Source organism: Anopheles marshallii, chromosome 3 (assembly GCF_943734725.1).
Source record: "Anopheles marshallii chromosome 3, idAnoMarsDA_429_01, whole genome shotgun sequence".
Lineage (NCBI taxonomy): Eukaryota > Metazoa > Arthropoda > Insecta > Diptera > Culicidae > Anopheles > Anopheles marshallii.
The window spans coordinates 69841649-69861132 of NC_071327.1; the positions used below are offsets into that span (position 1 = coordinate 69841649).

Genomic DNA, 19484 nt, shown 5'->3' on the forward strand with positions numbered 1-19484 from the left:
GTCCGGTAGTGTATTTGTCTATGCGTGATTTTTCCCAGTGCCGGCAACTGTTCGCGGATGGTGCGTTTGCGGGCAACACAGCGTGACCGTGACGATCCTCTCTGATTCACTGATGTCCTTTTTGCCGGCTAGTATACACCGCGCGAAACCGCGAAAATTTGCTGAAATCGGTCTAGCTTCCGGTGCGGTACGGCAGGAACAGATTGCTGGAGCAGCAGACAGAGGAACTGGAGCGAATTGTTGGGTGGAAATTGTGATTGCTAAGAAAAAAAAAACGCAACAAAACGCACCTCGCTAGTCGGCAAAGAAGGACAGTGAAAACGTCAAATCACCGACAGAATGGAGCCGGACGAACTAATCACGGTTCGTGTGCAATACCTCGTGGATAGTGACCCGTTCAACAGTCTGTCGATGTATCCGATTCCGTCGCGGGCTCCAGTGTTTTCGTTCGCCAGTGCCGTGCCCTTGGCTACCCAGCTCGGTGCACTGCTCCGGCATCTTGGCGCACCACAAAGGGTAAGCGAAATAACGACAAAAAGCAAATGGTGGTATCTTCGAAAATGGTGGTGGCTAGCTGGTAGACATTTTTGGTTTAAATTATTCATTTTTATAGAAGATTTGATTATTTATATGATAATGGTTTGTGTTTAAAGCTAAAACTGTGCCATAATGAGTTAGTATCAGTTGCCATAATTAGTAAGTACTGGTAGTCCTCCAGGTACACTATTATAGCGGACCGCCATAATCGACGAGAGATCCGCGACGAATGTCAAATCTGAGTGCAATATCGTTTATACTTTCTTCATATCAGAATTGACCTTCTTCTCGGCCATTTCAGTCAACATTTCAGGGGACTTTTCGATGGGAAACATTTAGAAAACCCTAAACCAAATGTTTTATATGAGAATAGATTGTATATTAAACCAATCTTTTAGCTTTTTGCCGTAATGTTGTGCTATAAACTAACTCAGCTATCAAATTTCAATCACCTCGCACGTCCGAATTCACTGCTAAGAGGTACCGTGTATCTCGAAGACTGCCTGTAGTTCAACATTATCATGTACATTTGATGCTTTTTTTTAAAGCGATCGATTGAACCAATTCTTGGGTTGTGTCAGAAAAACGAAGTCGTAATTACCCGGTATAATTATTATCGATATATTTATGCAGGTTATTGCAATGTGCAAAGGAAAATAATATATCGATCATTACTTCAAGGCTCGCATTACCATTCAAAGTTGCCATACATTTCATACGCTTTCAGTCGTAAAGAATGCGCCATGGAAGCATTTTTCTTCTCAATTTACCTCCATTATCCTACATTCCATTAGCCGGCTATTGGCTCTTCCACCAAATTGAATTCGTACAGTTAGATAACATCAAACACACATCTGCTGGTCAACCTGGTTCATAACAATTTTTTTGTTTTGTTTTTGTTGGTGCTGGGGCCAAACAGTACCGACCCATTTTCCGCACGTCCACCATAAAATTCAATGATCGGCGCCCCCGTACGCGGTGCGCTAGCGGGTGGAAATTGGCCAAACAAAAGGCAAAAGATTCACGGCACCGCGCAAAGCCGCGAAGAAACATTGCAAGACAATTCGATTGTCGTGGCGAGCATCGGTTTCAGTTATCCGTTCACGTACAAAGCCTTTCGCATTGGGTCACGTTTTGTGGTCGGTTGGCAGGCGAGTGCCAGCCGGGTACCATTGCACACCCGCCTCAACGGAACCTGCCCGGTCGGTTTGCCGACACGTTGCGTTTCAACTTCCGGCTCCGGCCGGTTGGACAATTTTTCGCCTTGTTCGTCCGATCGAATGGTTTGATTCGCACACTCACTCACTCACTCGCCCGGTGGAGAAAATTGCGAAGTTTCCATCCGTTTTCGGTGGCGTGTCGGGCGTTAATTTGCGAAAACAATAACAATAAATTGCACGGGCGGTTGCTATTCGTTCGGATTGTTGCGGTTGCGTTTCTTTTTGTCTTGCCCAAATATTGCTACCCACCCGAAGATCGGTGAGTGGGGGGATAAAAAACGACGAAGAAAGGTGGCACAAACGCCTTGGCCTTTCGGTAGTTGTTGCAGCTAATGTTGCTTTTAAGCTGAAGATTGGTGAATTTGTCGCGAATATTGTCACTAATGGATTGTGTTTACTTTTTATGGAACAATCATTTACGAGGCGGTGCATCCGGCACAGGGAGGACGGAAACGTGGAGGGGACACTGCTGTGCGAATGAAACCGTGTTCCAAGCTTCCGCGACAAGCTGTTACATCCGAAGGGAACCGTTTTATTGCACGCAAGACATCCACCGGTGGCAGGGTGTTAATGGTTATACTGGATGTTTGATAAATTAACGTATGTTGTGATGAATGTCTCGGCTGGACAGGATGTTTTTTTTTACGCTCGTTGAAGTGAAATGATGATGAGAAGAAGGGGGATTTTTGTATGCTTAATCGATTAAATAAAAATGGAAAGTGTTAATGTGAACATACATTAGGGGTGTTGCAGTTCTATTGATGTAAATATGATTTTGTTATTTATCGAACTTCATTAAATTAATTTATATGATATCTCCACCATTGAGAAGGACTTTATCAAATACGGAAACATAAGTGTAGAATTTATTATATTGCACGTCAACTGTGTATAAATATTAGTTGATGAGTTGAAATATTTACTTTCAATTATTTTACTGTAATATTCGTCGATTATCTATTATTATCCTTATCTAATCATTTGGCACAATGATAAACCTTTTCATAAACTCCACATGAGTCGTAACATTTCAAATTCGAAAAGGGTTTAGTTGCCACACATCATATATTTCAGTTTGTTTTTATCATTTTATAATAAAAAACTTAATTTTTGTAGTTTTTTTTGCAATTTAAATTTATGTAGCCTAATTTCAAAATATGTATGAAATTTTTCGGCATGCACTTTTATTTAGTCTGTGTGACTTTCAACGGAAAATTATAGGAGCTATATTATAGCTAGAATCCTATAATTTCACACTAACGCTTATTTAGCCTACCTTCAGGCGCTCTAGGATGAGACAAACAGGAAAGGAAAGGATTTGTAAAACAGACGGCTTCCTCACTCGCTAGATGCATCATGTAGTTGAGAAATGGTGAAAATAAATTTAATAAATCGATTCTCGTTTTCTAAGCATGAAATGTAATATTTAGCATTAAAAAAAATTTTCATTTATCCTTCGTTTGCTTCAAACAATAGCTCTAAAAAGCAAATTCACTAAAGAATTGACGCATTTGTGCTGTTATCTGAAGATTTTAACGATGTTACGAGACCTTTATTCACCTTGATGATCATGTTAGATCGAAAAGTAACTACACGGTGATTATTTCTAACGCACCGTACAATGTTAACGCATCTTCATCAACGTTCACGAGCTGCTAAACTGCATTCAAAGGAGCGTTAAAGGCACGTTGATAGCTGTTGGCCTATGGTGCAACCATTCTCACTATTGTCACGATCGCGCTGGCGCCAGCTGCTAGATCTAGATGGTTTTGGGTTTTATTTCCTATAGAAATTCAAATGACGCTCCCTTCCCAGCGAAACAGCAACGAGCGATCTTTATTCTGGCACCCGGTTCGGTTGCTTCATCTTTTTACCACCCCTATTTGGGGCCGGACCTATCGAAGGAAAATCTCGTTACGTTGGCCTACATTTCCCTGCACGATCCCATCGATCACCGTGCGATCAGATACGAAATGGTTGGTTTTCGCACTGACCTCCAGTACGAGCAGGCGAAGCGAATCGATCCACCCGAATCAGATTGATGCATTCGTTTCCTTCATTAGCACGGGTCCGGATCTGCCCAATGCACAAATGGCCACGTTCGGCTGAGCCACACCAAAATCGCGTTACGAGTCGATATTGGCAAGATGCATTACCACCGTGCTAAGGCGACCGTTTCGCGACCGTAAGATTTATTTCGACCCATTCCGGCCAGCGAAGAGCCGCACGTGGAGTTGCCCGATGGGCACGAAATGTCCGCAATCGTCCGTACGCGAAAACCGCGCACCGTGCAAACGGAAATGCGGTACGCGGCACTGGGGCCCACCTTTCGTCACGCGCACGCATTCAGCTAGTATGCAAATGGCTAAACGGCCGGGACGAGTGGATAACGTCGGTTACATAAAACGAAGAAAACCGGCACACATCCATCAGCCGACCGCGAACCGTGTATTGAGGTGATCGATTGAAAGTGAGTACGAATTCAATTAAGCGGTGCCTGCTGGAGGGCCGGTTGTTGTGTGGCGAACCACACTTTCGATGCGAGAGCGTCACGTCTTCATGGTTGGCGGTTTCTTTTTCGTCAACAAAAGCGAAATCCGCGTTGTACTATGTGTCGCCCATTCAAACCGGATGCTATTCGTTACACGCTGTGCACGGCCCTAACGCGTACTTTCAATGGTGTGCGATTGGTGCAACAGTATGCAGTTTTAGCTTTCCTATTGCTTTCAGCTTGATTTTGCATCTTTGTTTTAATTTTCAGCATAGAAAAATGTTTTAACAATTTTAGCTCACTGGAAATGTTAAATTGGTGACCATAAGAAAACAGCTTTAACTCCGCTGTAACTCTGACGAAAAACGCACACACACACACACACACACACAATACTCCCCTTCGCTTTGGCCACTAACGTGTTCCGGCTCTATCGATTGGATCTCGCTTTTACAGCGCTTTGGCAACTATCGCTTCCCATTCTTCCGGCGCCCATCTTAGCGAAATGGTGTATCACGACATTCGTGTCCGTGTGCCGTTCGCCGCGTGGCCCAAGGTATCGCGTTGCATCGGCTAGGCATCGGCACGGAAGATGCTCAGCATTCGCGAAACCATCCGAACAAACGATCGCTCATTCGCTTCATCTATTACAGCATCGCGCATCATTACGCGCATCGCAACCGCAACACAACCGGGGGTGGCCGGCGGTGTTGCTGTGAGAGGAGAAAAGCATAAAATGGATCTTGTTTCCCCCGGTGGTAACTTCTAGCGAGCCATTCGGTCGGGACCAGGTTGGTGGGCACACCGAACACCGCGGCAGTAAGCGGAGGAGAGCACGGCTGCAAATCATAATAATGACTCAGTTATGTGGCGTCTCCGTGTGTGAGTGTTTTTTTTTTGTTAGCAGCGGGTCTTTGTGGCCGAAAAGAGGCTACCAATCAATGCTCGATGTAGAATGCGTCGCCCCGATATTACGGCCGGGGGTCTGAAACCGGTGTGACGGTTACATATAATTAATGGCACCTTCGGCTAGAAATCGAAAGCTCGGCAGCCAAACGCAAATGGCTATCGTCTAGTTTCGATTTCAATGCGTTTCAATCGGTGACCCGAAAGAACTACGGCGCTTGAGCTGGAGAGCGGTATCGCGGAACGATACGTAACTTATTCACAACGCACATTAATGTGGGGAGCGCACCTAGAAACACCGAAACCGGTGTACAACTTCTGTTTTATCCCACGTGTAACAGGAAGCATTGTGTAAGGTGATTCGCTTGCAACTGAAATTAAACGTTACGATGAGGGATAGAATGAAATCCCATCTTGTTTGGCATTGCTTGTGAACGAAATGGTTGGACATTCCCGCCTGATTTACATTTCTTAGCATGGTTTGACTGTTTTTCTATTAATTCGCAGTTATTTCACGATGAAAAACGGTATTTGATTTTAAATAACCAGATGGTTCAAAGGCTTGGAAAATGCTTTTACACATGCATTCGATCGAAATCAACATCAAGATTGCTTCAACTCAAACACCTTAAAAACTGATTTCGGCTATTTGTTATACTACAATACTCTAACTGTTTTTGAATAACTTGAGACATAGACTTATGGTAGACCATTTCTGATTTTTAACGTAAGTTCATCGCCTACCAATCTCGCCTTTTGATGGACGCGTCACCTAAAGTTTTATAACCATTGCATTGTATCTCATTCGTGATCCATGTTGAAGATCCGCCAATTCTCAATATTATTCTTAACTTGATCTTATGAAGAGTCCTGATCAATTAGGTAGTTCTTGTAAGTGTAGCATTAATATAGGTGAAATATGTGGAAGAATTTGGAAGTTGTTAGAACGTTAAACATCTGCTTTGACTCATTTTTCTGCACTTAATTTATTCAACAAATCAGGCGACTTTTTCAAAAGAATACATTAAAATAAACTAAAAACAAATGTATTGTATGGCATTTTTTTACCTTTTCGCTTAGATTTGTGGTGTAAACTATTTAAGCTATCAAATTTCCAAATGATTATTTATGTCCTTGGATAAATTTAGCTTAACTCAAGCAGATATCAGTACTAATGTCACATATGACAGATCGTTAACTAAATCACATCCGCAGTGATCCACATCCATCCAGTATTTGCGCTATGCTTAAACAAAATGAAGAACGGTCAGACATGACAGTACTATGACACCTCCTGTTAGAATAAAATGCCCGAAAATAATTGCTATAAAATAAGATAAGCCACACGCCAACGTTTTATCTTCATGATTTGCAACAAAGTACGCCGAAGAATGGCAGTGTGAAGAACGATGCAAAGCACGCGTTCAAATATTTGATGCACTTTGTTTTCGTTCCCCAGTTGAAGAAGATTGGAAAAGTAACATAAAACCGAAACTGTTTTTTTTCTTTAACACACCGTTTTTATCACACTTCATTAGATGTGAAAACAACCAACCAGCTAAGGGAGCGAAAAAAAAAGGTGAAACAATAAAAAACTGGTCAAACTATCTGTCGCACGGCTCTCTATTGCGCTTAATTCGGGAACTTTTGGGGTTTTTTTTTTGGGATTCGCTACAAGCTGCTAAAATTGCGACCGGATTATGCATCACATTAATTATAAATGGCTAAAGAAGAAGTGTGTTTTCCTTGCTGTCAGAATGTGATAAATTGTTTTATCACTTGCATCCTGCGCACAAAGCCGGACCCGAGCCATGTCCCGTCCCGTCCGTATTGCATTTCACCGCTGCGGTTTATGGACTTTTGGGCAAATGGATGCGTGTTGAGGTTGGTCTGTGCGAGATTCGAAAACAAAACAAAACAAAAAAAAAATGGTAAAACACAAAACGCACCGAACCGTTGCAAGCGCATCGCCTGTTTTCCCGTATCGCTGACCGGTGCACTCATTGTATACCATTCGGAAATGATCCAGTTGCAGTGGGACGATTTATGACCTTCAATGTTTCATCACGACCGAGGGGTGGGAGTGATGAAGAAGGCGGTACGAGGCGATGGGTACCATCCACCGGTGGCCAAGGGAATGCGTATAAAAATGGCCACTATGGACGCTTGTGCTTGGTGATTTTGTTTTGTGTGTGTGTTTTCATTTTTTTGCTTGTGTATGTAGCTCTGTTACCTTCGTTATTTGTGCTGGCCGGTTATTACAGTTTCCAATTTGGGATGCACTTTGTTGTTTTCGCTCGTCTACGCGAATGTTTCAACACACACACACACACACGCTCGATGTGGGCAGAGATAGAGCTAATATTCATTTTTCAAGCCACGATGAGCAAAAAAACAAGACACACCAGAGAGAAAAAAAGGAATTGTTCAAGGTGTTCCGAAATATGAGCACCTACCATAAAATTAAATAATAAATTTTCATTTTCATACGCCTTGCGAAGCGTTGCTGCGGTCTGGTTGCTCATCTCAAGGGATTATTTGGAGCGAAATTGGAAACGTCGAGAGTTGAGAGAGTACGGCTGCATCACTGTGAGTGGATAAATGAATCCACAAGAAAGAAACCACCGACAACGAGCTAATATTTCAGTGTTTTTCATTTTAGCTTTTGCTGGTTTCTTTCATTCGCTTTAGCTTAAACATATGGTGTTTTTTTATAAAAAAAATGTATAATTAACATAGCTTGCTCAAATATTAGTTTATACTTTTTAAAGTAGCATTATAACAAGTTTCCAAAAGTTGTCACCGGGTAAGTGTAGAAATCTTTGGAAACTCTTCAATATTTTATGTAAAAATAGAAGCGAGATGTACATTCATCTAAAAATGGAGTGCTATAAAATATGACAACGTATTTCCTTTGTTGAACTGCATCACTCCATTAAAGTTTTCTGAAAAGATAGCTGTTCTAGCAATACCTATTAATGTTAACACCATAACGCGACATCGTGACACCGTTCTTAATAACGGAAGTAAAATGTAATTAATGATTCCAACATATGCCGTCCACCAGTCGGTTTCAGGTGCCATACAGCTAGTGAAACATTTCAATTAGTGCATAAGCATGCATTTCAAGGACGTGTTCGTTTTCGTTTTGGTGATCAGAAATTACTTTATGGATCGTGTTAATTGACACGATTGGATATTCGGTTGTGGCGCTACTAGAGGTCAATGGTTTATGTCAACAAATCGAAATAAATGTCAGCTTGAAAAAGTTGTTGAAGATTTAAATCTGACACTAATATTTAGACCGAAGCAATGGGGTTTTATACCCATATCATCTAAGTATCTTCAAAATAAATATAGTTTTAGTATTTAAATGATTTGAAATCTGTAAAATCTTATTTACATTATCTGATTGTATAACTTGATATATAACATAATAAATACTGAGCCTTTAAAGTTTTTTTTATTTCGGGCTAGCATTAGGGTGGCCTGGTCTAGACGAGATTAGAACCCCCATCAAGTAGTATAATAGCAGTAGTATTACCAATACGCAACTCCATTATCAATTATCAATAATATTTTTATTCTCTCCTTCTTTACAATCCCTTCCAGTTGGATGATGCGGCTCTGCAAGTGTACAAAGATGGAGACTATGGAGCGTACCTCGATCTGGAATCGTCCCTCGCCGAACAATCGGAAGATATTGAAGGTCTTAACTCGAAGTAAGTCCATCGCTGCAATCACTCGAATTAGAGGAGCTGCGAATGCGTTCAACTTTTCTTTTTATATTAGCACAAACCAGTTACCCATAACCACCCTCCCCATGTTATGGGATGAATTTAAATTGGTCATACTGGCATCCTTGCAGCGGCACTTCCGGCGGCCGGGATTGTCGAGCTAATTGCGACGCATTAATTTCCCGCGCGAAAGAATGGTGGTGCGCAAATTGTGCGCTTTCTTCCTACGAAACTGTGGATTTTCACCGCTTGCCGTACACTTTCAGGCTTCCCTGCCTGGAAAACTCCACCGGCCACTTTCTCAGGGCACAAGTTTTGCTTTCAAGAAGCGTGGAAAAGTTTCGTCCGGTAGTGCAAGGTCCCCCCGAGGGCCACAGTTTGTAACGACTTCGTTTTGCGCTGTCACCAAAGTTGGATCGGTGCACATCCGCAAAGTGTTGGGCGATTCAATCGGATATTCTTGGTGTGTTTTTGAAGAAAAATTCTCCTGTGTATTTTTTTTTCTTTGACACTTTGTTCTTGTCTTTGTTCGAGCTATGCAGAGTAGTTCCGGATAGAGCCACTCTAATGACGCAAGTGGTCATAAAATGTCTCTTGCATGTTGGGAGGTGGGAGTTTTGGATGTTTTTTTTGCAACATCGCTAAAGTTTGTGTATGATATTGGATGCAAAATTTGGTGAAGAGTTGAGAATGTTCTACGCGAGCAAAGTTTGTACATCGGAATGGAAGATAACATCCATTTCTACCTCATTTTTCTCACGGGTAATGTGTTGTAAAGGTTTCGTTACTAATTGGATAACGATTGTATGGGTGTTGGAGCACAGTGTAACGAAATGGATGAGCCTTATAAGAAGACTCCTTCGTCCCGGAGTGAAATAGGACCAAATAATTTGCTACATTAATTAAACTTTTAGTAAACAATTCAACCACTTCGTCCAGCACAATGCATCCCCCATTGGGTGGGAAAGTTTCGTTGCTGGTCGTTGCGTTAGCTAATAAACCGTACTATTTATGAGTTTCTTTCATCTGATTTTATTTTCATTTTCGTTACACAGCCGCAAAAACTCACTGGTCGTCCGTACGCAGCTCAGTGTGCGAGTTCACTCCATTATCGGTAAGTCTGCAAGAATTATTACATACCCGGGCACGTTCTTTGCCGTGTGCACCGCAGGCCAAAAGCCATTCCCGGTTCTTTTCCGGTGACCGGAGCAATGACAAAACATGTCGGCCGCCGCTCCAAAAAAAAAAAAAAATCCTCCCCCGGTCATAGGTCCCATCCGTGCAGAGCGTGCAGAGAGGTACTTTAAACGAAACAAGGAATCATATTCTGTTTTCGTCATCAAAACGGTCTCTTGTCGTCGACGGCACGGACGGTCGTGACGTTTGGGGAGCGATGGGAAATTGGGAACCGTAGAAAGTCGTGCTCCGTGCACCGGGAAGTGGAGCTTCGGGTCATAAATGTTTATGGTATATTGGGATGTTTAGATCTTTACGGCCATGGTCAAACAAGTTAATTTTATTTCACTGTGCACCGCCTGTGAGGCGGTTGGTGGCCTAACCTGAGAAGTAGTAAAGGTACATACTTGATGAAGGATGCAATCTTTATACGTTTAAGTACTGTAGCTTACACAAAGAGAAAATTGTACGATTCTTTATAAGTTGGGCGCAAAAAGAAGTTCTTGCTAGAGCGTTCGGGATCTTGATCCAGATTGTGTTGCTACAACAAAGGCAAACAATTTACCATAACTCACCATGCTGCAGAATAACGCTCCACTGTCTGGCGGACACAAAGAATGCAGGACGTTTTACGATGTGTCCTTTGCAAGTTTAAGAATTTGTCAGTCCCCCTCACCCAATTTTTACGTCCGCGTCGGGACATCCTTTCGCGCAGACAAAGAGCATTCCGGTGCGAAATTCCATCCGGATTATTTGTGCAGAAGTTTCTCACACTTACCGTGCCAGCAGCACACAGGTAGGAACACTGACAAAGAAATCGAACCGAGCTTCAGGTGATGGCCCCCGCATGGCTGTGTCTCAATCGGCTGCATAACTTAGTTGTGCCTTCTTTGATGTTTCACTCAATTAACTTCGGTTTACGGTTCGAGTTTGGATTTCGTTACGGCACACCTGGGTGTCCCGGATGAGTTCCGGTGTGAGAACGAACCACCCTGCCAGAACCCCTTCACCTCGCACGTTACGGGGCAGCTATATAATGTTGCAGGCGTGTGGTGGTTTCCTTCTTTTCGCATTTGGGATGTGTTTATTGTTTGGAACACCGGGGAGCATCTCAGACTGCCGAGCTGAAAATCGAAAGTGTAGATCGATGGGAAGGAATTGGACCGTCACCAACGGTCAAAGCGTAACGGTCTCTAACCGGTTGGCATTTTTACCTTCTCTTCGTAACGCGTGCAAGAAGTAAGGACTTGGCGGAGCATCATAACCGAAGAGCAACGAAAAGTAAATAAATTTAAAATGGGGTACTTCAAAGGATTGAACGATGTCCGGTGATCAAATGAAGCAGACGGTCCATCACAACAAAGTGACCACATTGGTTGATAAGGTAATGGATGTATGTTTTCCATTACGAAATTTTTTGTACAAAGTTCAAACGAACTAGAGTTATGCACTGCAATTGAATTCATCCCCAAATTTCCATAATATTTGGATGATTTGATGATTGACGTGAGTCTCAGCACATATTACTACAATAATTCCTTGAGATGGACGGGACTACCTTTGAAATTTCGTTAAGAAACAAATCTTCTAATCGAAAAATGGAGATACCTATGGGTCCCTATTAAAAAGAATCAATAACATTAACAGCCTTAGTGTCCTCTTAGGCATCAATAGTATCAATAACTAGAATACTCGTAAATCCTTGAGGACTTGTACTTCAAGTAGCAATATTTTGTATTGATTCTCTACATCTCTACATTCTCTCTAATTCTCAGAGCGTTACTATGATTATTGAATCTGGCAAGGTCCAAAGAATATCTATATCTGAGATAAAGGTACTAAGTTCCAGATCAGGAGTTCTGGATTTCCCAATTTCTTTACGATCACTTACAAATATCCAACAAAAAGTTTGGCGTTCTGGGTATTCTATTGTTGGGAGTTAACTCCTTTGCTCTGCCTTTTTACAACCTGATGAGAAGCTGTCTTGAGTTATTAAGTCGGGCTTTGTTCTAGAACCTCAAGATGAGTCCAGTCCAGTCCAGATGAGATTTGATAGCGGACTTCCAAGTAGCGGCATCGTTCCAAGAACGGCACTGGTTCATCACAGTTGCACTACAGATCTATACTCTATTGAAGAGAAGTCATCAAGATCAAATGTCCCGAAGATTGATTGTCTGGCTAAAATGCATTTGACGCAATCTTTATACTATCAATACGCAACAGGTTCATCAGGAATCGTGAAAAAAAATAACCCGTTGCACCGTTAGACTTACACCGGATATTTTACCGAGCAGCCAAACGTTCCATCGTTCCGTTGCGCCGGGAACTCAGCACCCGACGGGATGGAAATAAAATTTATTCCATGCCATTACGCCAAACGCTTCTCAAATTCTCCACCAAACTTGAGTGGAGGGAACAATCACCAAAAAAAACCACACACACACACACACACACTCATGACGCAAGTACGTATCGTTCCGGATGGCAGGAAATTGGTTGCAAAATGTGTGCCGCCAAACCGTGCTGCCACCATCGGAACTTGCAAATGTAGTCCCCATCAAAACGTTGGCCATACTATCAGCTTGCCGAGCTTAGTGCAGTGTAACATCCACCATTCTTCGGGCTGGATAGGATATGGTCGGGGCGTTGGTGGGGTTTTTGTGCCACCACAATTTGTCCCAGCACGCGCTTCGGTCCGATGGCAGCAATGCAGCAGCGCGGTGCAATGAAGTGGTTTGGCGAATAGAAGCTGATAAATTTTCCCCAATTTCACTTCGGCGGTTTCGGGGCCGTGCTGTTCAGTAGCTGCTCACCTCTAAATCACTATTGAGCGCGGTGCGGTGTTTAGTGCGGTTTCATGCCGATGCCTTTTGCTAATTGATAACACTGCCTCGGTTAAATAGACCTAAATGCTAGCGGTACTAAGCGTTGGCCGACACACATTGTCTTGTTAAATGCGATCGTAAATTAGATCGTTTTTAGAACTTCTAATTGCTGATCGGGAATGTACGGGAAGGCAACAGCTTTCTTTATTCGCTGAATGGGGGTGTTAATTTAGGGTGAACTTCCATCGCAAGGGTTATCAGTAAAATTGGAATTTGCACAACCGTGCCACTGGCTAACCCGACTCGTAAAAATACTATTACGTAAAATTTTATCGCCGAAAATGGTTTGGCATATAACAGTTAGGACTAATCGTGCCCTATCATTAATTACCGTTCGAGGAACTTTTGTGCGCGCATATCGAAAAACCCCCCCCTAAACAGCCGTTTGCGTACAACAGGGAAGAAAGTACACCAATCGCGTCACAGGATTTGTTCGCCGTTGAGCTGATCATCGGGTGAGAAAGAAGCAAGAGGATAGAAGGAAAAAAAAACCACACACTTAACACAACATTAATCCAGCGGATATTCAACGCTACCGCCCACAACGCAATCAATGATCAACAAGCATCAGCAGTTTTGATAGCTCATAACCATTTGCTACTCCGTCAGCGGACGGGAAATCATGGCTAGGGGGATTGGAACGGTGGACAAGGAATGCAGAATGAGAAGAAATGGCCGTGATGCTGTGGAGTGTGTTTCGAAGCCATCGGGGTCTGGCCCGATGGTCCCATAGTTTGCGTGTCTCCTGGTCCGCCTGAATCGATGTTTTGTTATGCTAATTAGGCAATTATCGCTATCGAAAGAAAACATAACCATCGATCGGCTCGGATTCGGTCATAAATTCATACTCAACTCAACGAACCGAACACCACCGGGGCAGGGTTCGCTTGCCCGACCCCGACCCGCACCCAACTACATGCGCGTGCTGACGGTTCCCTACCCCACCGAGGTCCGTCTTTTCCCCATTATTATGCTGATGATGTTCGGGGTTTGAACCCGCCTGGGATGGCCGCTACCACTTACGCCTGTACCGCGCGAGTGTATGATGCTGTGCCGGAAGATGATGTTGTTGTGATGCGAGAGTGATCATTATGAAAATGGTAATACGGATGAAGTGTGCCGCTGACACGGACGCATCATTGACTCTGGCCACATCAACTCATCATCGACTTCTGTGCGGTCCGGCACTGGCAGCAGTCAGTTCTATTGCAATTGTTGTGCCCGTGGAGTGTTTGCACAAAACTGTTTCGCAATATGGCTGTGTGCATGGGTGGTCGTGGGCATTGGAAGGGTCCTAGAAGTGGTCATATCCTTCTTACAATGTTCACTCGGCTCGCCGGAAAGACATAACGCTGAACAATGTATGGACAATCGGGGCCTTTCGGCCCCTACTCGACGTGTCTTTTGTTGCTGGTAAAGTGTTGAATGTCTACAACATGTTGATTTGCATGTGCCGTTGGTAACATTTTAAGCATCATTATTTTATTCCATCTAGATTCAGCATGTGGTTGTTTGGTTTGACCATCTTTTTATTTTCCATCTTTTTAACAGACCATCTTTTCATTTTCCGAGTTTTAATCATTTTAAATTCTTCTCATTCTCCTTTGAATTCTTTTTTGCTATTTTTGTTTTATGATTGTTTTAATAGCTGCCCTTACATTGAACAACTAAATTGACAACTAATTTATTTAGTCATTGAAATTAATATTTGAATTTTCATATTTTCCAAGTTAATCGTATTCAAACTACATATTTACGAAAAACTAGGAATATATTATTTATAAACTAATAGAAATGTATTTGGAATTATTGAATTACTTCGGGAAACCCTGCAAATTTAACTTTTGCACCCATATTTTAATTAATACACAAAATATTTAATTTTGATTATCTCATTGAAGATTCAGCTAAATTTCAATAACTCTAACCCAACAAAATAAATAAGCTCCATATAAACCTCAGTCTCATGACTGCATGATTTAAATAGTGTACAGAGTGTATGGACACGCATTCGTGGCGGGTCATATGTGCGCAGTAAACCCCAAATCGTATCTGTACAAACAGTACGTTGTGTGAAAAGCGACAGCTAATGATGATGTCATGAGGGTAGCATCCTCATTTGTCTACGCACGCAACCGCACGAACAAAGCACCAGAGCACATGGCCAGATTTGTCTTAAGCAAACATGGCCCAAATATCCTCCAAGTCACACTCTCCTACCGTAGCTTTTTTTTATCCCGGCAAACAGGGTGCTAACCCCGGACGTTTAGCACATGGGGAAGAGATTGAAAGTTCAATTTCGCTGCTTCAATTCTGCTAAATTCGGTAACGTTCAGAACTTTCCACGGATAAAAAAGGAATTGCAAGAATCCAAAGTCATCGATTAGCTTCATTCGGTATTCTGGTGTCGAAATCGATAATAATGTACCACCCGAGTACGGACGACGATGACGAGCACCCAGAATCGCCAGCAGTTTGCGGACACGAGAGAAATACAGCAAACCATCGGTCTGCAAATGGACGATAATTTGAGAATTTTCAGCGTAATACCCCCGTAACAACCTCCAATTCCCGGTTTTTTTCCGCCGCCCACCTGCTGCAGTGTGCCGGTTTGCAGACGAAGCGAGTAGATGGCGAGTTATCGCATCGAACATCGTTGGTACTAAACGGTACTTTATTAGCATCGAACGGCGATGATAGTTTGGTGGGATTCGGTATCCCTCTCTCCATCCCAAAAAAGGGCCGCATAATGATCGGGCAGAATTCGGCCAAAAATGTCCGTAAACGTAAAGGGGTAGTAGGGTGGCCGGCCAGTAGCTAGTACGTGACGGAACGTACGGCACAGCTGTATCCAAGGTTCGGGACGAGGGGATATCAACCGCATAAAACCGCTGCCCCAGTGGGAATAACGGGAATCGCAAGCTCGAAGACACCTCCATTAGCCTTGCGGAATGGTGAGTGTCTTTGCAAAATCGCCCGCGTAGAATGAGGCCAGAAATCCTGGCGGTTCAGGATCGGTGACTGTGCAAAATTGCTAACCGATCGGTAAGCACCAATAAACACGGAAATAAAACTTACCAATAATCCGAGTAGCTGACGAGATTTCGGCACCCAACAGAAGACACCTTACAGGGAGACCCCTCTGGTCGTCAGCAATCCAACAACAAAAATCGGCAAATCATTCAATCACTGCCCTATCGTAACAAGACCAGCTTTTTTTTTCTGGGCACCCAACTCAGTTTTTCATCCCATTATCCACATAACTCTTGTCAATGATCTGATCGAATCGATTTTCGCTTCGGAAATACCGGCACTCGATCAGAGAACTTTTCAATCCGGGATTATCACAGGAAGGAAGCGAGTAGTTCTACGAACCGTTGGCGAATATCAACGTTCGTGGGGAAAATATGGAAAAATTAACACCCTTTTCAACAGCCTCTTTGCTACGAGGGTGTGTGTGTTTTTATAATAAAGTGACGTTACGTGCTTTCACTAATCGGCAATAAAGAGGCAGCAGCAACAAAAAAAAACTCTCCCTCAACCCGTCTGCTTCTGCCTGTGGGTTAGTGAAGTGGCAATTTTTGACCGCTTGTTCGTTTTTTCTTTATCGCCACATGAAACCCCCAGAGCCCAGAGGTTTGCCCCTAGAAGATATGATATGCCAGGCACGGTGCAATCGTAACAGATGGATGGCTTCATTTTGGGTGGTGGTTCCGTGCAGGGTTGGCGGCTCCGGAATGGGATTATTAAGGTGCCCGGACCGAAGCGTGATTATTTATTAGCCAAACGGTAGCAATTATCTCGACCGGTGCCGTGTGATTTGTTTGCCACTTAAGGTCTAAATCTAGCTCTGAAGATAGCTTCATTTTGTTCTTTGGTTGGAGTGAAGACGAATCAAAATGACCGAACGAAAGCTGCTTAGTGCTATTTGAGGCATAAGAAATTTGGGCAAAACATTTATCACCTTACTTGTGTTCAACTGCCGCAGCTTACCTAACACGCTTGACAGATTCCATACAGTCCCGGTACACAGCCGGTTCGGTTTTACATATGTCAAAATTAATCACACAGTGAAGCATTGTTAAACAACGCGGGCAAACATAATTGAGCGAGCAACTATTGTCTTTGAATGACTCATTCAAGATGATTGACTCACTTCTGTCTCGTCTCTATTTGAGTGTGTACACACACGCACGGCCGATGCTTTGAAACGACCCAAATATTTACCAGGCAACCGTTTGTTGTCGGATGCATAAAGAGCCGTGGAGCCGTGCTTTCGGGTTGAACCTCTTTGCCCATCCGTGGGCTGTTGAGAAAGGGCTCCGAACAAGGTCAGGTGAGGGTAAACAGTTTTAAAACACGGGCACTGCACTTAGGGAGGGCTAATAATTTGTGTTTATGATCATCACTTTGCACTGGTAATGTCGCAAGCACTGACTCACTGTTGAACAGACGGTTGACCCAGTCAAGGTGAACACAATTCGTTTGTTTGTGTCTCTTAAAAAAAACCTTATTACATTATTCTCATAATCACTTAAAACCATCCATCACCTATTGGTTTTATGAAGTAAAACAAAAACATATTGGAACCAAGCATTCTACCGAAACCAATGGAAAGCTTGATGTTAAACTTTTCTGCCAGCTAAAAGCGCCTGTTAAGTGTGTCGATTTTCCACTCGAGGGCTGCTTCGTGCCGAGTCAATCACGTCGCATTTTCTTGCTCGATCTTTATTTTATGCTCGTTTATGTTTTTGTTTTTCTTCTCTCCAATGCTTCCGTCAGTGGATATTCAATTGATCGGTAGCGCGTGTCTGTGTATGAGTTTTCTCGTTTTGCTCTTGCAACCACAGTGTGTAACATAACTTTATGAGTAGTTGTTTCTTTATGTTTGAGAAAAAAAATCTAGCACGGGGTAGAATTTTGTGTGAAAACCTCAATCTTTTTCACCCTTTGAATTCTATACAAATCGATATCGATCCTAAACAATATCCTCTCGTGTGACACACTTGATCTGTCATGCCAGGAAGCTTAAAAATCTGTAAATTGAGAAAGCTTTCTAAATAATCGTTCTCATCTAACAGAAGATGGATAGTGAAGTGTACATTTCCACATGTGCTACTTCAAATTGAATAGTACAATTGAAAACTGTACCATTTCATCTCGAAAAATCTGTTTACTTACTAAAACCACATTTTTACCTATCTATTTTTCATTCTTCTAAAATATTTGCTTGTATTGTTATGTTACATACTGTGAAAAACTCATTTTTATTTGGTGTGGCTTAATAAAACTCAATATTTGTGATAAACGCCATTACAATCGTAGCGCGATCAATCTGAATCAAATCATATAACTATAGGGGTTAATACTGTGGCGCAAATAATATTAAAAGTTTATATTAAATTTCAACGTAAATATAATACCAGTTCAGCTAATTAAAGAAGCTGTTTTAATGAAACTAGTATTTATGATAAATGTCTTATAGCCACACAGACACCAATAGATACTTGATCCAACAGCATACACTACCAGCTTCCCGTCCCACCACTGTAAACGCAAACGTGTTGCCGTGCAGCTTCACCGGAAACATTCTCCAATGAATTGCAGGAGAAAATAGCAACAAACGTAACAACAACAACAAAAGCTTCCTGCAATCCTCTTCAGCAAATGACAGCTTTTTTTTCTCTTCACTGCATTTCATTGCACTTTTGCAAGCCCACTGTAAGCCCGGGAGCGAACACGAAAGACTATATTGCATTGCGCCGCCTTTTTCCGTCCCGCCCGGCAATCTGGGCACTGTGCGAAAGCACCAGCCGCGACCCCCGGGGGGGACCCGCTCCGGACGGTGCTGATGAGCTCGTTTGACCATTTTGGTTGACAGCTCGTGTGCGGTGAAGGGAGGCAAAAAAAAACGATCAACACGACCCAACAGTTTACTGCAGTTGCCCGATGGTGGGGCATGGTCGATGGGGGTACGATGCTCGTCTGGGCGGGCTGCACCGAACGGGCCGTGAAAGGCTCTGGGTGGCTTCGATTTCGCTCCGCAAGCAACTACCGCCGACGTGCATAACTGCGCCAAATGCCTTTAAATGAATGAACTTGAACTTCCTCGAGTGGTCGTATCTCGGCTTCTGCAAGACTACAAAGATCCAGTAAGACTAGAAATAAGGTACTTTCGGGCGGGGAGCTCCTCTTTTCTCATGGTATAGGAGACAGTCTTCCACACCAGTGGGTTCCTTTCATCTATCTCGCACATTTTTTTTTATTTACCAAATGACAAGATTGGAGTTCCTAGCGTTGATTAGAAAGAGGGGCCACATCGTTCGGATGATTGGAATTTCAGGTCTCGCATCGTGTGACAGTTGGCGGCATTTGAGCAAACCTTGGCTTATGAGTCGTTGTACACTGTAGGTTGCTTAAGGTAGCCTCTTCAGCTGACGATGTTTGAGGCTTTTATTAATTGCTACATTTTATCGCCATTCCACACCACCAAGGTCGATGGCTTTGGGTCCTCCCAATGCCAAGACGGTCC

The 19484-nt window shown here is 42.9% G+C and overlaps 1 protein-coding gene across 1 annotated transcript in view; it reads left to right on the forward strand.

Annotated features, from left to right (window-relative positions):
* Positions 1-333: 333 nt before the first annotated feature.
* Positions 334-19484, forward strand: part of LOC128713095 (FH1/FH2 domain-containing protein 3-like) — a 39101-nt gene continuing 19950 nt past the window's right edge. The window contains exons 1-3 of the mRNA XM_053807958.1: positions 334-516; positions 8767-8876; positions 9947-10005. Of these exons, the coding sequence (XP_053663933.1) occupies positions 340-516; positions 8767-8876; positions 9947-10005 (346 nt within the window). The 5' untranslated portion in view covers positions 334-339. The remainder of the gene's footprint in view (positions 517-8766; positions 8877-9946; positions 10006-19484) is intronic.